Below are 20,369 nucleotides of genomic sequence, written 5' to 3' on the forward strand. Positions count from 1 at the left end.
CAGCTCATTATCAAGTGTGTTTGAACAAGGCGCGGCGCGCACGAGCTTTGTATCATTTATACTTGTACGCGACGAACGAGAATACTGCAGTCATTTCGAGCGCCGCGCAAAGGTAAAGTTCACCGGCCCAAGTCTAACTACCTAACGAGACGCGATGTGAATTTTCGCGCGACGACTTTTTCATAATATCGTGGAAGAAAATTCACTCAAATATTAATACAGACGTCGGATGCCATCGAAAAGCATCCATGGAAAATTCTATAAATATATTATAAGGTACGCGCGACGAAGTGTACCTTGCGCGAACGACGAATCGGCTGTTTAGTATTCTCGGACTTGCGCACTTCTTGAACTAGCGCGCGTCGACTCGAGAAACGTGAAGTGCATCCGACCGATCCGACCGCTATCTGCCGCGACTCCTCGACCGGGCTCCCTCTAGGGCTTCTCAAAAATCCATGCATCGCTTCTTCCTTTGTGCTCCGAATGATCGCGCGGTAGATCGACATTTTTCGGGACGCAAGTGTATAATGAAATGAAATATTTAAGATAACAAAAATGCTCTCTAGATTGTCTGGAACATTTTAATAAGATTGATTGTAAATGCTAAATTTTTAATTATAGAAATTAATGACCTTGTACGTATTTAGCAAAAACAAAACGAGTTTCAAGTCAAGGATTTTCCCGTCCCTCCTATTTGGAGCATGCATAGCTGACGTTTTTCGATATTTATAAATAAATCAGCACTTTCAACAATCGTACGTATCGCTTACTCGAGAATGCTACGGATAACATTTAACTATGAGCTAAAACTAAAAATAAAAAGTATGCGTACCCGTCGGTCGAGTTCTGTGATGGGTCCCATGTGATCGGGCACATCCGAAGCTGACGGCGACGGGGAGCTCGAAGGAGATAGAACCTCATCGGGATCGTCGGCACTGCCCCGAGACCAGTCGTCCTCGGTCGTGTCGCTGGGTACTCCGTCGCTGCCTGCCCGAGGCCCGTTGTCGCTCACGGAGCGACGCAGCTCGGACTCGTGCTCGACCGGTGGTGGCGTCCTCCTCGAGTCGTCCAGCCAACTGTTGTCGACCGTCGACATCTCGACTGCCGAGCTGCAACAAATTCATTTCACAATTTATTATTTATTACTAATGTTTTTGTTGGGCTTTTGAATCTAGTATCATCATTCACTGCAATGGTGTGAGTTTAGAGATATATTTCTGAATTGCCGGAAAACTTATGAAGGAGAAGCGAGTTTAAAAAAACATGATTACGACTATGAGAACATTAGACCATATGAATGATATCTGTCACAATTTATTTACCCGCAAGAATAATAACCCTCAATAATAAGAATCTCAATTTTCACATAAATTCAGGACCTATTCGTCGAAACCACTTTGGATGTGAGAATTGTAAAAAATCATATGATCGCAAAGGTAACCATAAAGCTCAATACAGTTCATAATCGCGGAGCAAATCCTTGACATTTTTCATATATCGTTTGGAATAAAACATTACCATTCATCTACTAAAAAAAAAAAGATTGAAATTGAAGTCAATATTTAATGAATAAAAGGTCATTCAACGACTTCAATAGCATATCATTTGAGACACTTTTTTTAGGAAAAAAAAAACTAATCGACTATAACACGTCTGCTTGGGAAGAAACGAATAAAAGGTATGTGCAGGGATTCATACAACGTCACGCTTTAATGACTGTGACGCAAGCTCGCGAGGATTGCTCAGCGCGTTGCATTCGAATTGTTAAAAAAATCGATAATTTGTCTCCGAAGTAGTCGTTGAAATTCGAGCGTGCTTTTAATTTCTAGCTGCACAAAAGCTCGAAAGTTTTCAAAAGAAAAAGCAACGATCCATATTGCATAATATATGATATAATATTACGTTAGTTTATAGATATAATATGAATTGTAAAGCGCACCTGCTGTGCTTCATTTTATCGGGACACTCGTCGGTCGGCGAGGCTGGTTCCTCAGGGTACTGCCAAGAGACGAGACTGCTGTGGGATATGCCGCTGTCTGAGAGGCAGTGCAATTCAAGCTCCTGTTCGGCCTCGATTTCCGTCTCCAGTTGCACGAGATCCGATGGCTCCAATTGGAAGTTCCTCGACGACAGTCGCACAACTTCCAGCAGACAAAGCACTACGTGCCTCTTGTGATTGTGCAGCACTGCAAAACGCGCAACAACCCATTTTTCAATACTATATGAAACATTTTATAAAGTGTGTCCATTCAATAAAATCTGTCGGTTGCTACTATTTTTTTTCAATTCATAGCAATTTTCCAAGTACTCATAAGAATTCTTCACGCACTTGATTGAGAAAATAAGAGCAAACAAAAAAGATACTCTCGAAAGGTTCTCTTATTTACAGATAATTTTCAAAGGTAATGCAATTAGGCAATCTCGATAACGTCACAGTTCTACAATTATGTTCACACATCCTACTACTATACAGATATGTAAAATCTCGTTCGCGTGGGAGTTGCTCCGAGTTTAATATATAGGTTGCCACGGCTCCAGAGCAGTGCGTCGGCTGTGTATCGATCGAAGCTTTGAATATCGTCGTGTTATCTCGCGTATACGTCATTGTCGTCGCGAACTGGGTTGCAGCGAACAACGCAGCGGCCGTAGGCTGACGAGGGGACACTCGATAGCACACAAAAAACAGCAGCAGCATCGGAATAGCAGAATAGCAGCCAAGTGGTAATAGAGCTATCGACTCTTTGCAATTTGGCGTGTCGGACGAGAAGGAGATGCTGCGCTGTCATTGTTCGACATATTTCACTGGATGTTATTATTCTTCGGTGCTTGTTCTGCAGTGTGAGAGAAAAAAAGAGAGGAGGAGGGAAAGGAGAAATATTGAATCGCTACGGTAACTATATAGTCGGGCGAGTACATTCTGCAACGCGGAGCAGGCTCATTTTGTGCACTAATACGTCGTTATAAAGCACATGCTCGTTTTCGCCTTGCGGGGGGGTATGACCTTTGAAGGGGCAGCGACGCCCCGTGCATCCTGCACCTTCCCTCCCCTTAAAAACGAGCGCGCGTGGGTGCCCGAGCCGTATCTCGCGCAAGTTCACCCTACTTTCTCCGTCGCCCGACTGCCTTGCAAACATAGATTTTCGTCATCGACTTGCGTGCGTGCACAATATCTCGTATGTGCAATTTTGTAACGTTTTCGTTCGTGTTTTTAGCAAAATAAATATTTTACAATAAAGATTGGAGCTTTGAAAAGCAAAGCTCGTTACTTACCCAAATCATTGCTTTCGAACAAGAGATTATTGTGAACGCCGAGCTTTCGGCAAAATTGTATAAAGTTTTCCATGTTGTCCCTGGAGAAAAAACTACCCCGTGCGGCCTGTTCCCAGCAGCGTGCTCTTATCGTCGGTATAGGCTGAAAAGTTATAGCGATTTATAATTAGTCGTAAAAAAGCTTTGATAAGAAAAAGTTGCTCGTTCTTGTGGGAAAACTTTAAAAAACTCTATAACAATCGTTAACGATGATATTTTTGAAAAAATTCTATGAAAAAAAAAAACACGTCTCAAAACTGACCCGTTTTTAACAAGCTCCATTGAAATTACATCGAGTACTTCTCCGTAAAGCTCTTCAGAATTTCGTACAAAAAATTATCGTGGTCATTTAAAAAGAAAAGGCCTTTGAACGCGTTCATATTTACGCTTGTTTTAACAATTTCCAAGAGAGAAGAAGTTGGCGCGGCCAAAAAGGCAGAGAAATGAGCGCTTACCGCTGAAGCTCTGCCAGATTCGACAGCCTCCTGGGCCTTTCCTTGTATGTGGCGTGCCAGGCGGCACAGTAAAGCTCCATTATCGAGAGTCTCGAAAAAGTTATCCACGGTCAATTGGTCGATATCTGAAACAATAGAGAGCCGTGCGAAAGGAATGTAATAAACCATTTTTCATCCTTAAATAGAAATGGGTCAACAATACTCTACTGCCTTCATAGTGTTACATATACATGTAAGTCACGCGCAAACATTGGCATAGAGCCGCGAAAAATATGCTTCAACGCGGATTTAGTCACACGTACAGAGGGCATAGGTGTCAGAGCTATGCGTAAAAAACTCCGAACTCACGTGTATCGGCTATCTCTTGGGGCGGCGGCTAACAAGTTCTTATACAATACATCGGGACCCGCTCTCGAGCCATTAGATTTCCGTTCGCATATATATATGCAGTTTTCGCAGTGGTCGCGATCGCTACAGCTCGTGCTTTTATAAAAGCGTGTTGCGTCGAGCGTTAATGGAAGTGTTATCGGGAGTCGCGGACAGATGACAAGAGCGCAGAGCCGATTGCAGCTGTGCACGCGGCGGCGGGTCCATTTAGCCGCGCGCATGTCGCCAACTGTAAGTATACGAGACGAGAATGCCGCCCGTGCATGTGTATACACCTATGAGGCGCAAACTGGGTCGCTCTATCAAATGCCTCTCGTCGCTACGAGGTACGAGCAGCAGCAGCAACAGCAGGACAAAGGCTGCGCTGTGCGGTGTGCAGCACGTTGTAGAGGCACGAGTCGAGTTTGATATCGTCGCGCGAGTCCGCCCGCGAGGATGACAATGCGTGCGTGTAATGACACATGTGCTCCTATACAGTGTGCAGCACTATACGTTGTATATATTGCGCGCTCTACTTCGCTGTATACAACGTACGTTGGTCTAGGGTACGGCGTTGCAGCGTTGCGCCGTGATTACCTGAGCGTGTAAATCCGAATAGCGCGCCGAGCGCAATTCTTATATCCTATATATATACATATATATGATACCGGAATAACAACAACGCGAGGCGTGCAGGTAGTGCACTCTTTACGCCGATTCGCGGAAACTGCCAAGAAGACGCCAAGCGCCAATGACGCGACTGCAATTAAAGTACTGTTAGCAGCTGCTCTCTCTCGACAGACGTGCTGTTGTTGTTGCTCTAGTCGAAGCGCAGCGACAAGTGCACGCCTCAAATTTGACTGCCGTGCCGCTGTTGTTGTTGTTTTTTATTGTGCTGCTGAATTTGATCCTCACTTGATTTGACTTGGTTTCGCTTGTCTTCGTGAAACATAGCGCTGCTCTTGACTCATTTTTTTTTTCTCTCATTTCTTTTCTTCCTCCGCATTGTAAAACGAAAACTACGATTGCGGTAAATTATATTGTTCGGAGTAAACGCATATTATTACCATCCTTTTCGATGTATTTCATATCATTCAAATTTGCCCCTTCCAATGATTCTTTATAACTGCTCGAGACTTTTTCACTTCTCGAGCCATTTTTCGAGAACCGCTCGCTCGTTTTCGTATACAACGAAAAATGTTTCGTTAAAAGGGAAAAGAAACAACATCATTTACGTTTGCTTTTAACTTCAAAGCGACGCCGCAAAAAAAGCAATGCTTTCACTCCGGCGTGCAGCTTGTCCTCGCAGAAGCTGCATTATTATACTTATAAAAGCGTGGCCAAGCGAAGACGATCATCAACATAATTTTTTCATTTTTCTTTTCTCGATTAATTATGTCGATCCCGTGAATCATCTGCTTAATTTGCTTTTAATTGTTACATAATCTATAATCGTAATGGCTGTAGCTTCGTTGAGTGAAATTTATATAAAATATTAAAAGTAGTAATCATTGTACTAAGTGAAGTTATATTAAAATTTGTAACGCATTTGTATTTTAATCTCTAAGTAAAAGATCTCGTCGAAAATGTTTCAAGCTTCCCAAAAGAGGAACCTCTTTATGAATAAATGGACGAAAAATGATTCAAATTTATATTTTCAAACTTATAGGATATTGTCATTGAAAAGGAAAAAAAATTATGTTTTACATGAAAACGTTCTTTAACATAACAAAAATGCTCCATTAAAATTTTAGAACCAATTGTTATCACAAAATACACAAATGTATGTTCTAAGGACCAAAAATAATCTTTTATATAGTAATTACAGATATACATTGCTACTTGCGAGTTTTACCAAAAATCCTCACTCGCCATCTATCGGAGATTTATCAAACTTTTTTTTAGTATTTCTATGTTCTCTTTGAAACTTCATTTTTTCTTATTCTAAAAAATCGTATTAAATTACACATCTGTAAATATAACCTCGTTTGACATCAGTTAAAGTACATGCGTGTATTTACTTAGCACTAAAAACAAACCCAGAACTGATGGTCGTAACGTACGCGATACAAATAAACTACGCAAAAATGCGCCAAATCCTAAGTCATTAATTTGACTCGCACAATTCACGTTAAAAAAAAGCTCTCTTTCTATCGTCGTCGAGCAAAAATATATAGGTCGAGCGATCTACGTTACGAGCAAAAAAATCTCTCCTCCTACAACGCGGCTTTCATTAATAGTTGTCAAACAAACTTCAAACGGGGCCGTACGTATAAGAGCTCGAGCTTTGAACACGGGGGCTTATCTCGGCGCTGGACTTGTGCAGCATTCAAGGCACTGCTTTTACACACAAACTTGTGTGTATATATTAGCCATGGGATATATTCGCAGAAGCGCGACGACGACGACGAGTGGCTGCTGCAGCGTACTCCAAGTGAAAAATGTTTGCTCGGTTTGAATTGAAGCCCTGATTCTTACTGCCGGCTGGTTGACTGCAAAAAAATGACGACGTCCGAGACATAAAACTTTCAAGAGCGAAACGCCGAGCAATACATACACGAGAGCAGTGAAAGAATTGCTCGGTAATAGGTTCGCCTCCGAAGATGAAATAGAGGCGCGAATCGAAGCTCGTTACACTGCAAATGCATGTGTACGCGCGGTTAAGCAAATGTAAAAACTGTAATATGTTATCTGATCGGTGAAAGCAACTTACAATATGAATCAGTGACACACGCAGAGGCAGATATCGCGGGCATTACATAGAATATAAGCGAAGCCGATGTACAAAAGTCGAGCTGTGTACTGCATTGGCATTGTGTGTGCTTTTGTTAGAGTTGTCGTCGTCGCGTCCAAGTCGCTAGCTCGACTCGGTTGCATAGCGTACGATATATACGTACAATTACAGACGGTAGTGGTAGATGCGCGCGTGGCCTCATTCAAAATCCGATCCTACGAACCGCACGGCAATAGCTCGTGTTTAAGCTCGGCATTATTTTTCTTCAATTCAGCACCAGCTTTTGTCTGAGCTTTTGATCCGACCAGCTGTACCGCTGGCACATTAGTATACTATACGCAGAAAAAAAAATATGAAAATTAGAATACGATCAAAATAATCTCGTCGCTACTCATGGCTTGCGACTTTATTCATCTTCGTATACGCCTGCAAAGTCCACAGCGTGTGCGGCTTCTTGCCTACATATATCCATTATAATATTTATTTGGAAGATAATTTTCGTCTCAGAGCTGCAACTCGCTCACGGGCAGCAGCAGCAGCAGCAACAGCTTGAGCGCGCAAATTTCCCTGCGCACGCGAAATGCTTTTCTCAACTGGATGCGCGCGGTTCGATGCTCGCCGGCAGCGTCCTTCGCGCTAACTCATTATGTGTACACACACATGCTGTATGGTCGAGGAAAATGCCCGGCGCATGCGATACTGTATAATATCGCGAGTACATGAAATTCGCCGAGGTCTCGGGAGGCTGTTTTGCGCACGTTATTATATGTTTGGTTGTGCCTCGCCGAACGGAGCGCGCGCGTGTGTGTGCGTGGTGCGCGTTTCACTTTTCGCGCGAGCCTGAACCTTATAAATAGATATTATACATGTGCATGCGATTTCGCAACTCGATGCCTGTCATATCAGATAATAATGGTAGTAATAATATGCATCAATCTCCAAGAGTCGACATTGACACATTGATGAAGATTGAATTCCGCGCACGGAAACGACGTCCATTGGTACACTAGTCTAATATTATTACTTATTAAAAATTTTTTTAAAGTAAATGATATCTATGAACAAAATAACGATACAGCGGAGAACGATATAAGATCGCGCCAGAAATTGAAAAACGATCGGAGCCTCGGGTTCAACGTACGGCAATAAACGACGAAAGTAATTATCAAATAACATGCGATTCGAGCGTTTCAATTTCAACAGAGAGCGAGTCGAAAAAAATGTATTTCGTACACGCGGAAAAGCTAATAGATAATGTAAGAATGTAATTAAAATTTAATGCATAGTTCGAATGAACAAAAGACATAAGATAATTAAATTTAAAATAAATGACCTAAAAGAAAAGTGCATTATGTGCGGCAAAAGCAAATATTAAACTGCTGCTAAGAGCTCATCCGATCGTTTTAGTGAAAATTGGTATTCATAATGCAGACTCGGCGAGCGAGCTAACATATATCGACAATATTTTTTAGGGCTTCTGCTTTTTGCTGCTTCGCTGAACGTGCATGCAGTGCACGGCCAAAAGTTAAACGTCGTCTGGTTTGCGAGGATATTTCAAGGTTGTACTTTTAGTGTCATACCGGCTTGCATATTAATTTGCAAAAATAGCTGAGGAATATTCAAGGACAAAAGACTCGAGAGTTAGTATTTCTATGATTTATGTTTTACCTTAACGAAAAGTAACCTCAAGAAGAAATTGAAAAAACAGCAATTCTATTTATTAAACTGTCTTAGGGAAAAAATACAAGGCAATGACAAAGTTATTGGTGCATCGATAATTCGAAGGGCTGGTACGTCTCTTTCCGTTTCTCACAATTCCAACTAACGAAAAGGTCAGCAAGTGACTCACCGTGCGAGTATGGCTACTGGCCGAGAAGCTTCTCATACTTCGGTTTGACGCACAGCGCACGAACTAGTGTACATTAGCATAAACGTGATACGAGATGAGAAAAAAGGAGGAATCGGATTACGTCAAACAATAGGAAGCGCTGTGACCCTAGATCGGAGTGTTTATCGATAAAATAAAACAATCTCATTGACTCACACTGCAATTCGGATTAAAATTTAATTGATTAGAAATAATTTTATAATTATATCATATTAATCACCATTCAATATTAACCGCAGACATAGCTGGATAAAGGGCCTTGTTGTACTTACTTGCTCGGGCGAGCGATATATATATACGTGTAACCAATACTTGCGCTATTTCAATTCGTTCCGATCGTTACAGCGTGACCTTATCCATACAGATAGCTTATTACCGAACTCGATCGCGTGCACAGCTGATTTTCCACGCAAACAAAAAGTTGGACGATTTTAAAATTGATGTTTTGTACTGCCAAGCGAGCGGGGCATTATGCAATTGTTAACCGATTGTCCATTACCTATACAACTTTTGTTCGTATAAAAAATTGGACGATTCGCGGCGGTGGTTGCGGGCACTTTTCTCAGATGCTTCGCGTTTTTCTCATAGTCTCGTTGACGACGCGGCTCAGAAACGTCAACCTTGTCGCTGTTGCTGGTAGAGTAGGTGTTTTTCCTTGACACAAGATCATAAATATAATAATAGAGACACGGTTTGGTGCACACGAGAGTCGCTTTAAAAAAGCTCGCTCGGTCGTAGCTCTTGCGTTGTTTGCCGCAGCTCGCGAAATCCAAACTGGTCATTGAGCTTGGCGGAAGCAATCAGAGTCCGCGCGGGCTCGCATACGTCACGTAATACCCACGTGGGTACGCGCGACTCTCACGCGCGTAAGATCGCCGAGCTGCAGCTATATGCGCACACTTTACACGGCGCAGTATACGGAGCCGACACGCCTATGCATTTTCCGAATTTCGTTCGCGCGACTCGAATCGGTCTCGCGCGAGCTTGCATTATGTGCATGTGTGTGCTGCATATGTGCAGCATAAGGTGGCTGCTGGGCGCGAGAAGGCGGTGGCCGCCGTGTCAGGCCTCTAAAACTCTGTTAAATCGATAGTGCATATTTACAGCAGATATGTAAGTCACGTCAAGGCCTACTTCTCTCCCTCTCTGACTCTTTGCTTCATTCGGTACTTCTCTCTCTTTAGGCTCGCGCTCGCGATATTTTTTTTCCAACAAGCGCCAGCGACTCGTCACCGCAAATACATACATCCACACACTCGCACACACATATGCACACACGTTGGGACTTTGGCTCGTCGTCGTGCAAACGAATATAAGCGAATCGTATCACTTAAGGATTATGCGCTCACGTTTCTCGTGATCGCTCGACTTCCTGCGCGCCTCGCTGTATATCTGTACGTATTGCATCGCAATGTACAAGGGACTATACATAGCGGCGGCCGTAGTACATCGCCGAGTGATTTTTTATTGTCGCCCGCACGAAAACGTCGAAAGCATCTCTCGCGATAGTTTTGCGCGCGCCAAGCGAGCCGTATGCAATATATATATATATATACATATATGTATACGACGATGCAGTGTACATAGATATAAAGGCGCCTCGCGGAAGACGTGACCGTGCACATGCACGATAGCTCGCTCGCTCCGGCGCGCAATTGTCATCGATTAAACAGCATGAATGATGAGGAGCGATCAGCTTTGTAGTTTCACCTTATCTGCCAGCTCCTGCTCTTGAGCGCGTTGCAGCTCGTAACTCATGATGCAGCTGGTAGACAACAACAATCAACAACAACAACAACACCAAAACTTACTGTTGGAGTTATGCTCGAGTCCAAGTTAGAAAAAAATGCTTGGCATCGATTTTCATAATTTCGTGCTCTACACCTCGCGACCGAAAACTAATCGTCGAGCAAGTCGGAGCCACGCCGAAGAATCAAAACAAGTTCAAGCGATATTCGAAGGTAAAGTTCGAACGACTTCTATAAAACTTCTGTGGCTCGTTTGAGCCATATAAGTTCGTAAAGCATCTTCTCAGTGTGAGAAGTGTGAACTGTTTCACTGCTCGACTCAATGGATCGTTTGTGTATTATTAAAATTGATGCCATTACAATGCACAACCTGGTCCCTTTGAGCTTTTGGGAGCTCTCTACAAGTCGTCTAACGAAGTACAAGCGACGAAATCGGATGCGACTCCCAGTCGAATGCTCTTGTGCCTGCTCTTGCGCTTTGATTTACGAGTCGTGCCTGTATTATACACACGCGAGAGCGGCAACCACGAGGACCATTGCGCGTCGAGCGAGCCGAAGAGAAACGACTATTATCATCCGCGCGAGCATGGTTATAGTTAGTAGTACTACAACGGCAGCGAGCGAATGAAAGCGCCGAGCGATTGTCCCGCGACCGAGCCGAGCAAGAAAAAGCTCTTTCGCAGGGCTCCGGTTCACTTTTATTTTTTATATCTCGTTGTTTTGAACTTTTAAACTGTACTAGCTGGCTCATGCACGCTCACACATGTGAAAGCACACGGATAGGCTCTGCCTTGTCGGATCACTGTTGTTTAAAAAGTAAAAGCGAATGAAAGTGCGTGTTATTCGCGGTTATGAGGCAGCTTCTGCGCGATTTCATATCCTGTTGACTTCTCAACTTTGGTACGGGTCAACCGGATAAGATATGTATCGCAAGTAGTGCACTTTGATAAGTTTATATAATCCTAACATGCCTGTATGGCCTGTCCAAGCGTGTCCTTTTCTCTTTTTCTTGTTTTTTTTTTTTTTTTTCATTTCAGTTTACAACTTAATTTGACTCCGTGCATGGCAAAAGCTTTACAGCGAGCGAATCGCACGCGCACTGTTGTTTTCATTAAAATTCGCCGATCTACTGGTTGGCGGCGCACAGGTAGGTAATACAAGTCGCATCTGAGCTGCGCGCATAAAGTACCGTTGCTCGAGACTTTGCGAGCTAGCGCCGTACGAGCTGCGCTAGCTATAAGCACGTGTAAATATACGGTATGCTCACGCAGACACGCGAGTGATCTGCCGTATACATATACTACGATACGTGCAAGTGTAAGACAGCGAGTCATTGAAAGCGACAATGCTCCGAATGGCAGTTTGTATACAAACAAACGCGGCGGGCCCAAAGAAAGGAAGATCGAGCGCACGAATGTGCTTAATTTATACTTGCAGCGCGTATATTGTTCGTTAAAATATAGCTACAGACGAATACCATTGTAACGAGCTGTGCATCTCATCGTTCGACACAACGCCGACTATTGGGTGTGCACATATATCACCCGTTGCAAAACTTTTGTAATCGTTCGAGAAACTAGCGCAATCGGCCGCGAGACGAATTGTTGTACATCGACGATAGTTCTCAGAGGCTCGTGATCGACTCGCGCATACGAACGCACGACGCGTGCGGAGGTGCGTTTACAAATACGCATCGCCGAGAAAATAATCCAAAATTTATCGTCGATCGACAAAGACCACAAAGTACGGGGCTATGATGTGTCGAGTCTCTGAATAATTAATTGCTCGCGATCGTATCGCTCGATCGTTCGTACAATTGCTTATTTACCCATACACTCGTCGTAGCTCAGCTCACACACACACACACACACACACACACTTAGTAACAATTGGTCGTGGTCGTTGCTCAACGCCATTTCTGCAGTGCTGATCGGCTCGTTGCAACCTCGTCGTTTTCGTCGTCGTCGTCGTCGTATTATTTCACACGCGGAGGCCGCCCCGACGCCCTGCGCCGCGCGACTACGTTCGCGAACATACATTGTTTATCCACACATTGTATTTATCTGGAGGCTTTCGACACGCGTAGAGCAACATTGAGGCAGATATGTATTAACACCGATCATAATTACACACACATAGCAAACATGATGCCATCGAGAGCGGTATGCGGCGAAGCTCTCACGGCTCGATCTGTTTTTGCTGTTATTATGCCAGCCCCCGTTCGATAATAACGATCTGCTAGCTATCATTCGCCAACTCGATCGCTGAGCAGCCGACTGCGCGTTTTCATTATCGGAATGGCGACTTTTTACGCGCTCCCCTTTCATGTCGCAGCAGCAGCAGCATTTGCTTTCGTGCGTTTGATTCCGTTTGATTCCGAAACCAGATCCTTTATCCGGTTTTCTATAAACGAACTTGATGGTAATGCGCTTGGACTCGAGCCACGTCTGTGTCAAATTAACTTATCCACTCTCTTTCTCTCTCTTTTATCACGAGAGAATAAAATTTTCGTATGGGAGCACTAATGTTTACATAGAATTTATAACGAATTTAGTCGGTGTTTGTGAATTTTAACGTCGTATATACAACGTGGGGGAGCTTTAGTTCGATACTGTAGAACTATGCATCGGCATAAATCGAAAAAAATTAAAAGTGGGCAAACTTGGAAAGAAGTCATCTGCATAAAGCTATACGTAATTGCGAATGAGAGACTACATACACATTCTAATAGTTGGGTATTAACGAATCGCGGTAAATGCGGGACTCATTAGATGAAAAATGCACGTTTCAGCTGGGTTGTTAAAAATTTCGCTCGATGAGTTTATCGTGATCGTCGATAAGCGCCGCGCGTAGCAAGCGAATAATATACAACAACGCCTGTGCATACGTATCGAGGCAAGCCAAAAATGCTAATAATAAAAAGAAACGACCCGAATAGCTGTGTACGCGCGAGTTTAAGCATCTCGCACGCGGCGGCGGCGGCTAAAATGTAAGCGAGATCAGAGAGAGAAGAGAAAGGAAGGATGTGCCTACCTGGGGATATCGGCTCACGAACGTTTATAGATAGCCCGCGCGCGCATAATTTCCTTTCCACACCTCGCGAATCGACATTCTCGCAAATTGGCCATCGAGACTGATGAAGAAAAAATTTTTTGGCAAGCGAACGATCGTATTTATGCCGGCCGTAGGGGGGACGAGGAGGAGCGGGAAAGAAAAACGCCAAATAGCCACTAGGTCTTTGCAAACGATGCGCGAGCTCGAGAGCATAAAAAACGCATAAAAATGCCGTTAGCATCGTATACATACAGCATATACGCACGAGGCAGGCAGGCAGTCAGGCAGAAGCACGCGCTTATATACGTACATACACACACGGGTGAAATAGGTATTAATCAGGAAAGTGAAGAGTAGAGGAAGAGTGAACGAAGGCGAGCCCTTATGCATGTACGCGGGAGGCGATTTCGCATTACGCTCGCTGCAGGCCGCATTACGAATGTAAGCGCGTGCGGGAGCAAGCGAGAAAAATAAACAGTAGCTGCACAGCGGCGGATGCGCTCTTATGCACTCGACTGCAGAGCGCTACATATTTTCTACTGCACACATACACGCTACTGCTCCATGCCAACTGCATCGTCGAGCGGGACCGGAGAGAGAGAGAACCGAAGCAAATGTATAACGTAATGTAGGCACTAACTGCCTGCGAGATGTATAGACGAGACTAAACAGCACCAACAAGTCGTCGCGCACGTATGAATGCCCTACTCTGTCCGTGTGCTTCGGTACCCTTTAGCGCATTGACTTGGCAGGCTACGCGAGGCAGTGCATATAATGCGTAGCGCAGCTCTTTTACGCCTTTACTCGCGCCCACCGCAGTCGTGGTGTTGTTATACGCTCGACCGTTCGGACTCTCGGCCCTTCTACGTGTGCCTATGCAACGCTTGAGCTGTAGCTCCAGTTCATTATTCGTACTCCGTTTAAGCGAGAGCAGAAAAAATTCAAAGCGATAAGGCTGTCCAGTATGCTTGTCTTGTTTTTCACTCCTTTTTCTTTTCTTTTTTCTCCTTCCAACTAACGCGACTAAACGCGGCCTAATATTATGCATCTAAAGTAAATAGTTCTCCTCGGATTCTCACAATTAATGCAAGCGACGCGACGCGAATATCCACGCGGCATATATTATAAGCGCTGCGCTGACGAGCTGTAACCAGCCATTTCCTCCTTTCGAGGCTGCGAGCAGCACACACACACACACACACGCTGCATGGCTGAAATATAGGCATCGTGAGTAGGCGATTGCGAATCTCGGTGAACGCGTCACGAAACTTTACCTATGCTGCTGCTGCTGCTGCTTCTTTTATCAATGCGAGATACGATACGCGCGCGCTAATGACCGCAATAACGTAAATTACGACAAATTAATTGCGATGTTATTTATCGTGCGACCGAGTGACCAAAATCATGTCGCGTATGAAATAATTTTTTCAACTTACGTTATACGAGTTCTACTTTCGTCGATATTCACGAGTGCGCCGCGTCGTTAAACTCTAGTAATTGTCGCGTTATAAAGCAGACACATTTTCACGCGCGCGAAACTCGTTAATTGTAATGTATCGTAAAATCTAACGATAAACGTTAAATAATAATAGGTCGATACAAATTGCAAAACTACGAGATAACATCGAATCAATTATTTCCAAGTAAAATAGCTGCTTCTTGTAATTAAACGAACAATTATTATGACAACACATCCTGTACACAGAAATTACGCCAAACTGTAAACGATCGGCAGATAGATCAATTAAAACAATCAAGAGTTCGGTTGTGGGTCGCACGCGCGACGTCATTTTCCGCTGTTCAGCGGAAAGTAGCGAACCGGTGAATCGAAGATCGCGAAGAGGAAAGTGACAAAAACTAGGATATATTTGTAATGCGCTTACTCAGCATCTTGTTGATCCAGTCAGCAAGATCCTCCTGGAGGGGCACTAGCTGGCGAGCCTGCGCCGACAGCAGACTCTCTTGGTAGATCTCGGCGTACTTTTCCTCCTCGTCCGACGGCTGGGGCACTTTGACCTCGTGGTAGGCCGGCGACGAGCTGCTCGGGCCCCAGCTGCTGCGGTAGCGCGTGTTTTTGTTAGGCGGGAATCGGTTCGCGTACGACATCTTCGGCTGGCTGCAGTCACCAGGCATCCGGAAGAGTGAATCCTTCTTCTAGCTAGTTTGGCCTGCAACAAAAGCAATGCAAACGTTCGTTTGAGTAAATATAAATTCATAGCACACGAGAAACATTGCTTACATTCGAGTTTATGTTCGCGCGCGAGATATTGAGGCGAGCTCAGGCGCTAATGCGCGCGCGATATGGAATAGATCGAGAAAGCCTGCAGCGCGGCGCGTCTCGGCCGTACTCTATGCACACACGTGTTTGTCTGCGCGCGCCGCGTTTGTTTGTGCAAAACCTGCATGTGGCTGCAATATAACGTCTGCGCAACTATCCAACTTGTATACACACACACATGTACGCATACGCCTGCTCGCGCTCGAAAGCAACTATGCAAATAAATTGCGCGCACGCGGGCCTGCGGGACAGCTTTATTTCCTCTATTTTGACCAACTTTCTTTCGACAGCCGACAATTTATTAGCTGAGCTGTGAAAGTACTCCGCATTCATTTATTTTTCCCTTTTTCTTACTCTTTTCATTCATTAGTTCGATCATCTTTTTTTTTTTTTTTGATTCGATAATCATTTGATTTGGGAATGAAGATCGAAGAATTTTCCATGGCTCTAATATGGAGACGATAATATGCCTTCGACTTCCGTGTCAAATTATATTAAAGAAGTTAGTACGCTTAGCATATTTACAGACCTATGACATTCGTCAAATGTCACGGTCAAGTAATTAACAAGTTTAAATGAAGAATGTTTGCACAGGCAAATAACGGACAACTAAACTCATATTCTAGAATGTAGTTGAATTCGTGTCACTTTATGGTATAGAGCCCTCGGTTCATTTACAGAACTGGAGTGTGCAAATTGAATTGATAAGAAGTTATGACTCTAACACCCAATGCAAGTTGAAAGGGAGTTTTATAATTTTTTTTGCGTGACATAATAAATATGCTCGCCGTCAAAAAGGCCATATAAAAACACCACCGAAAAATTCCCGTTCGTGGGAGAAAAAATTCATAACGGAATCAGAAAAAATAAAAATGCGTTTGTGGTTGGAAATACGTACAATTTGCGGTAAAGCCGTAAAAAATTCAAAGAGGCAAACTAGACTAATAAATCTTGCAATATACAGATCTATATAAAGTGTAGAATAGCTCGCATGAATGGAATAAAGGAAAATGTATGACTTCAGAATACGTGGTGTGAATTATCGCCCAAGTCGCATACAGGCGTACAGTCATATTCAGATTTTAAACTTGACTATTGTGCGCATTTTTAAATTTTTTTTAAAATAGTTAACATTTTATTACGTATATTTTATTCCACAGTGACGATATACTACTGATATTATCTAATACATTTGACTTGTAACGTTACATATCAACGCGGAAAGAATTGTCAAAATTTATAACAACAAAAACTATATAAAAGGAAAAACCGTGCAAATTAGCACGTGAAGAAGATCTCTGTAGCAGCTTCTAGATTGAACTGCACTTGAGATCTTTGTCGAATGATTACTGAGAATTCTTTCTTTTTTTTATCAATAAAAATTACCGATAAAAATAAGAGCCACGACATATTTGTATACTTATAGTATAATAATGACTAAGCCGAAACGACACTCGCTGGAATTTCAATAAGCTGACATTTGTGCAGGCACGAGAATAGAATAAATCAATGTAAAATAAGCCAGGGCGATTTTGCTACAAAAACGACAAACAAATAATTCATTTTCATCCGCTACATTCGCTCACGTGTCTGCGACAGATGGAAACATAAGTAAGTATACGTTCAAACAGGAAGCACAAAATTTGCAATCGATTGTCATTTGACTACTGCATAAGGAAACGTACGAAAAATATTTATCCGGCTTGCGATGCAAGGGAAGGCAGTTATTTGAATAAAGTCCAAGACATTTTCGAGATAACCGTCGGTAAAAACAGCAAGTCAACACCATATTTGTTATACACGAATGTCCACATTATAATGGGTGATAAAGCACATAGTAGCCCCCGTATTGAGTGACAAATGCCCGGAAAAGGATTTAATACCTTTTTTTCATACGGACTTAATCGGCGCAAAACGCTGAGTGATTTATTTTCGCCGATGTCGCGATCCATCCATTACTGCCTGTAATGAGTGGCAATTGGTGCACTTTTACTTACGTACACAACGTATCTAGATAAAACCAAGGCGCACGAATTGAATTAGACGTATCATTAATGTCTATAAATCGCAATTATTTCGAAGCGATCGGCAGACGCGTATACGTCGCAATCAAAAAGTTCGGAGCACGTCATGCTCGTCGGCGGCGTCCGCGCTTCAACGTGCGCGGCTACGCAGATAATAACTCGCGAGCTTCCAAATCGGGCAAACGGTCGTGTTGGCGCGTCTCTCGATTTCTCTTGCCGCGTGCGCGAGGCGCATTCGAGAGAGAGAGAGAAAAAAAAACACAACTGAAACAGCTCGAGCACGATCCTTTTCATTTGTGAGTGCAATTTGGCGCGCTGAGAAATAGTGCGGTGCAGTAAACATATGTTGATGCGCAGTGTGCGCCGCAAACGCGCTATGGTTAACACACGAGAGTCTTCAAAGCGTGTACTTGTAATTTGTTTGTATTCTTTTGGAGTCGAATGAAAAGGGATAATTTGTCGCATCTGTCAGGCTCCTGTCGAGTAGTTTTTGGATATATCTTCAAACTTTTGGTGTTTCGAGTACAAGTATAGGCTGTAAATTGATGCTCTATCGCAAATCGTAGATTTACAAGATAAAATAAAGTCATCGTATACCTTTCCTACGCGACACGATAAACCATGTATTCGCGTGAAAAGGCGCTAAATGTCATACATATTAGCACCTGAACATTTTCACACTTCAACTTTCTCGTTATTTATCCTAAAATATAATTAATACGGCCATTAGCAGCTAATTCAGGCGTTTAACAGGTCGCGGCGCGTCAGTCTCGTTGGCAAGAGCTCCTGCCAATATAATACGTGACGTTTGTAACAAAACAGACATATATCTCTGTAGCGAAACCGTCAGCTGTAACTGCGGCGTACGCGCGCATAATATTTCAAAATAGCGCCGATCGTTCTCAAATACCTAGTTCCGTTGTTTGTCAAGCAGCAGCAGCAAGACTCTCGTCGTGCGAGTCGACTCGAGCGACGAGAGAAGCGACAAATTGCAAACTGCTGCGGCGGCGGCGGCGCACTCACAAGAGCTAGCGCGAGGGACTTTTCGAAATGCGAAAAAGTATAGGAGCGCGAAACCGCCTATTAAAAGTGCCACACGAAAATTACAAGTTGCGAAACGTTTGAATGCGAGTTCGTACTATCATGTATACATATATACTGCAGGGCACAAATGTGAACAGCGATAGGACGTATTATGCTATACGTACGGTATATACGATGCATAGTACGAAGAAATTTGTAGACGCGATCGCCGTATACAAGGCGAATAATATGGCGTCGCGCGTAGAGTACACGTTTCGCGCGGCGAAATTCCGCGATCGTCCCAGAAAAGCAACGTATCGATTAAATTGAACTTTCCAGTGGGCTAGCTCTTGACTGCGCGCACACGTACACGGGCTTCTTCAAATCTACGGGGAAAAAGCATCGGAGCGAGGAGATCGAGAAAACCGCGCGAGCGTCGCGAGTATAAATACGGCTATATGCGCCCAACGAGACAGGCTCGCGATGCTTCATAAACACATCGGCGCGGAGCAATTTTACGCTTAGCTAGTGTCACCGCAATCGCGAGTATATGGGTATATCTTCGCTAGAAAATATGTCCGTGCGCTGCGCCGATGTATCCCGTAGTGCAGAAAAACGAGCGATATAATAATATAAACACACCGAGAATACATATGCGCAGAAGAGAGTCGAGTGACGGCTCGCGTACACATAAAAGCATCGACTGCGTATCGTTATGTCGAGCGGCTACACGTATCGTTTGCTTTAATAAACTCTGTATTCGAGTGCATCGCACACATAGTCGTATGTGTATGGATACACATGGATTCGTAACTGCTGCAGGCCGCACCCACACATATGCGCGGCTGTAATGTACGAGAGATGCGCTCTGGGCTATGAAAAACGTTGTGCGCGCTTTACTTTATTATTATTTTTTTCCTACGCTCGATCGGTCAACGAGCTAGCGAAGCGCATCGGCAAAGAGTACACGTATAGTCGAGGGCGGCTCTTCGACGTACAGAGAAAGAACTCGCGCTTGAGTGGCTCACGTGCTCCGTTCGATGTTATACATACGCTGTATGTATGTGTGGGTGGGTGGTGGTATACACAACGCAGACTCGATGCGAAGACTCTGCAAATTCGAAAAGTCAAATTTTAGCGCGATATAGGCGCACGAGCTTCTCGAGCTATTTAAGCTCGATGCTGTACTTGCGCGAGATGCGCCAGCTTCGCACGCCGATGCACAAGAGCCTCTTGTTTTTTTGCAAGAGTTGACGCTGAATAGTACAGAACCGAGCTGTATATGCTATATGTTATATTGCCAAGCATACGTGTGCGCGCGACAATAATGGCTGTATAGACTTTCGACTCGGTGAAGCGATTAATCGATTTTCCACCGGCTTTTTCCAGCCTGACTCGAGTGTCATGTAGGCGCGCGCACGAGCTGCGAGGAAAAAAAGCAGTCAGTTATGTGTGTAGCTTGTAAACAACCGTCGCATTTTTGCAATCGC

General features: G+C 43.8%; 1 protein-coding gene across 1 annotated transcript in view; it reads right to left on the bottom strand.

Moving 5' to 3' along the window:
* LOC106650844 (growth arrest-specific protein 2) overlaps positions 1–20,369 on the bottom strand; it is a 35,500-nt gene that overhangs the window by 2,889 nt on the left and 12,242 nt on the right. Inside the window, exons 2-6 of the mRNA XM_014369071.2 lie at positions 15,438–15,722; positions 3,765–3,889; positions 3,271–3,412; positions 1,940–2,186; positions 833–1,109 (exon numbers count right to left, since the gene is read on the bottom strand). Of these exons, the coding sequence (XP_014224557.1) occupies positions 833–1,109; positions 1,940–2,186; positions 3,271–3,412; positions 3,765–3,889; positions 15,438–15,687 (1,041 nt within the window). The 5' untranslated portion in view covers positions 15,688–15,722. The remainder of the gene's footprint in view (positions 1–832; positions 1,110–1,939; positions 2,187–3,270; positions 3,413–3,764; positions 3,890–15,437; positions 15,723–20,369) is intronic.

This window comes from Trichogramma pretiosum, unplaced genomic scaffold, assembly GCF_000599845.2.
Source record: "Trichogramma pretiosum strain Unisexual culture from Peru unplaced genomic scaffold, Tpre_2.0 scaffold3, whole genome shotgun sequence".
Classification (NCBI taxonomy): Eukaryota; Metazoa; Arthropoda; class Insecta; order Hymenoptera; family Trichogrammatidae; genus Trichogramma; species Trichogramma pretiosum.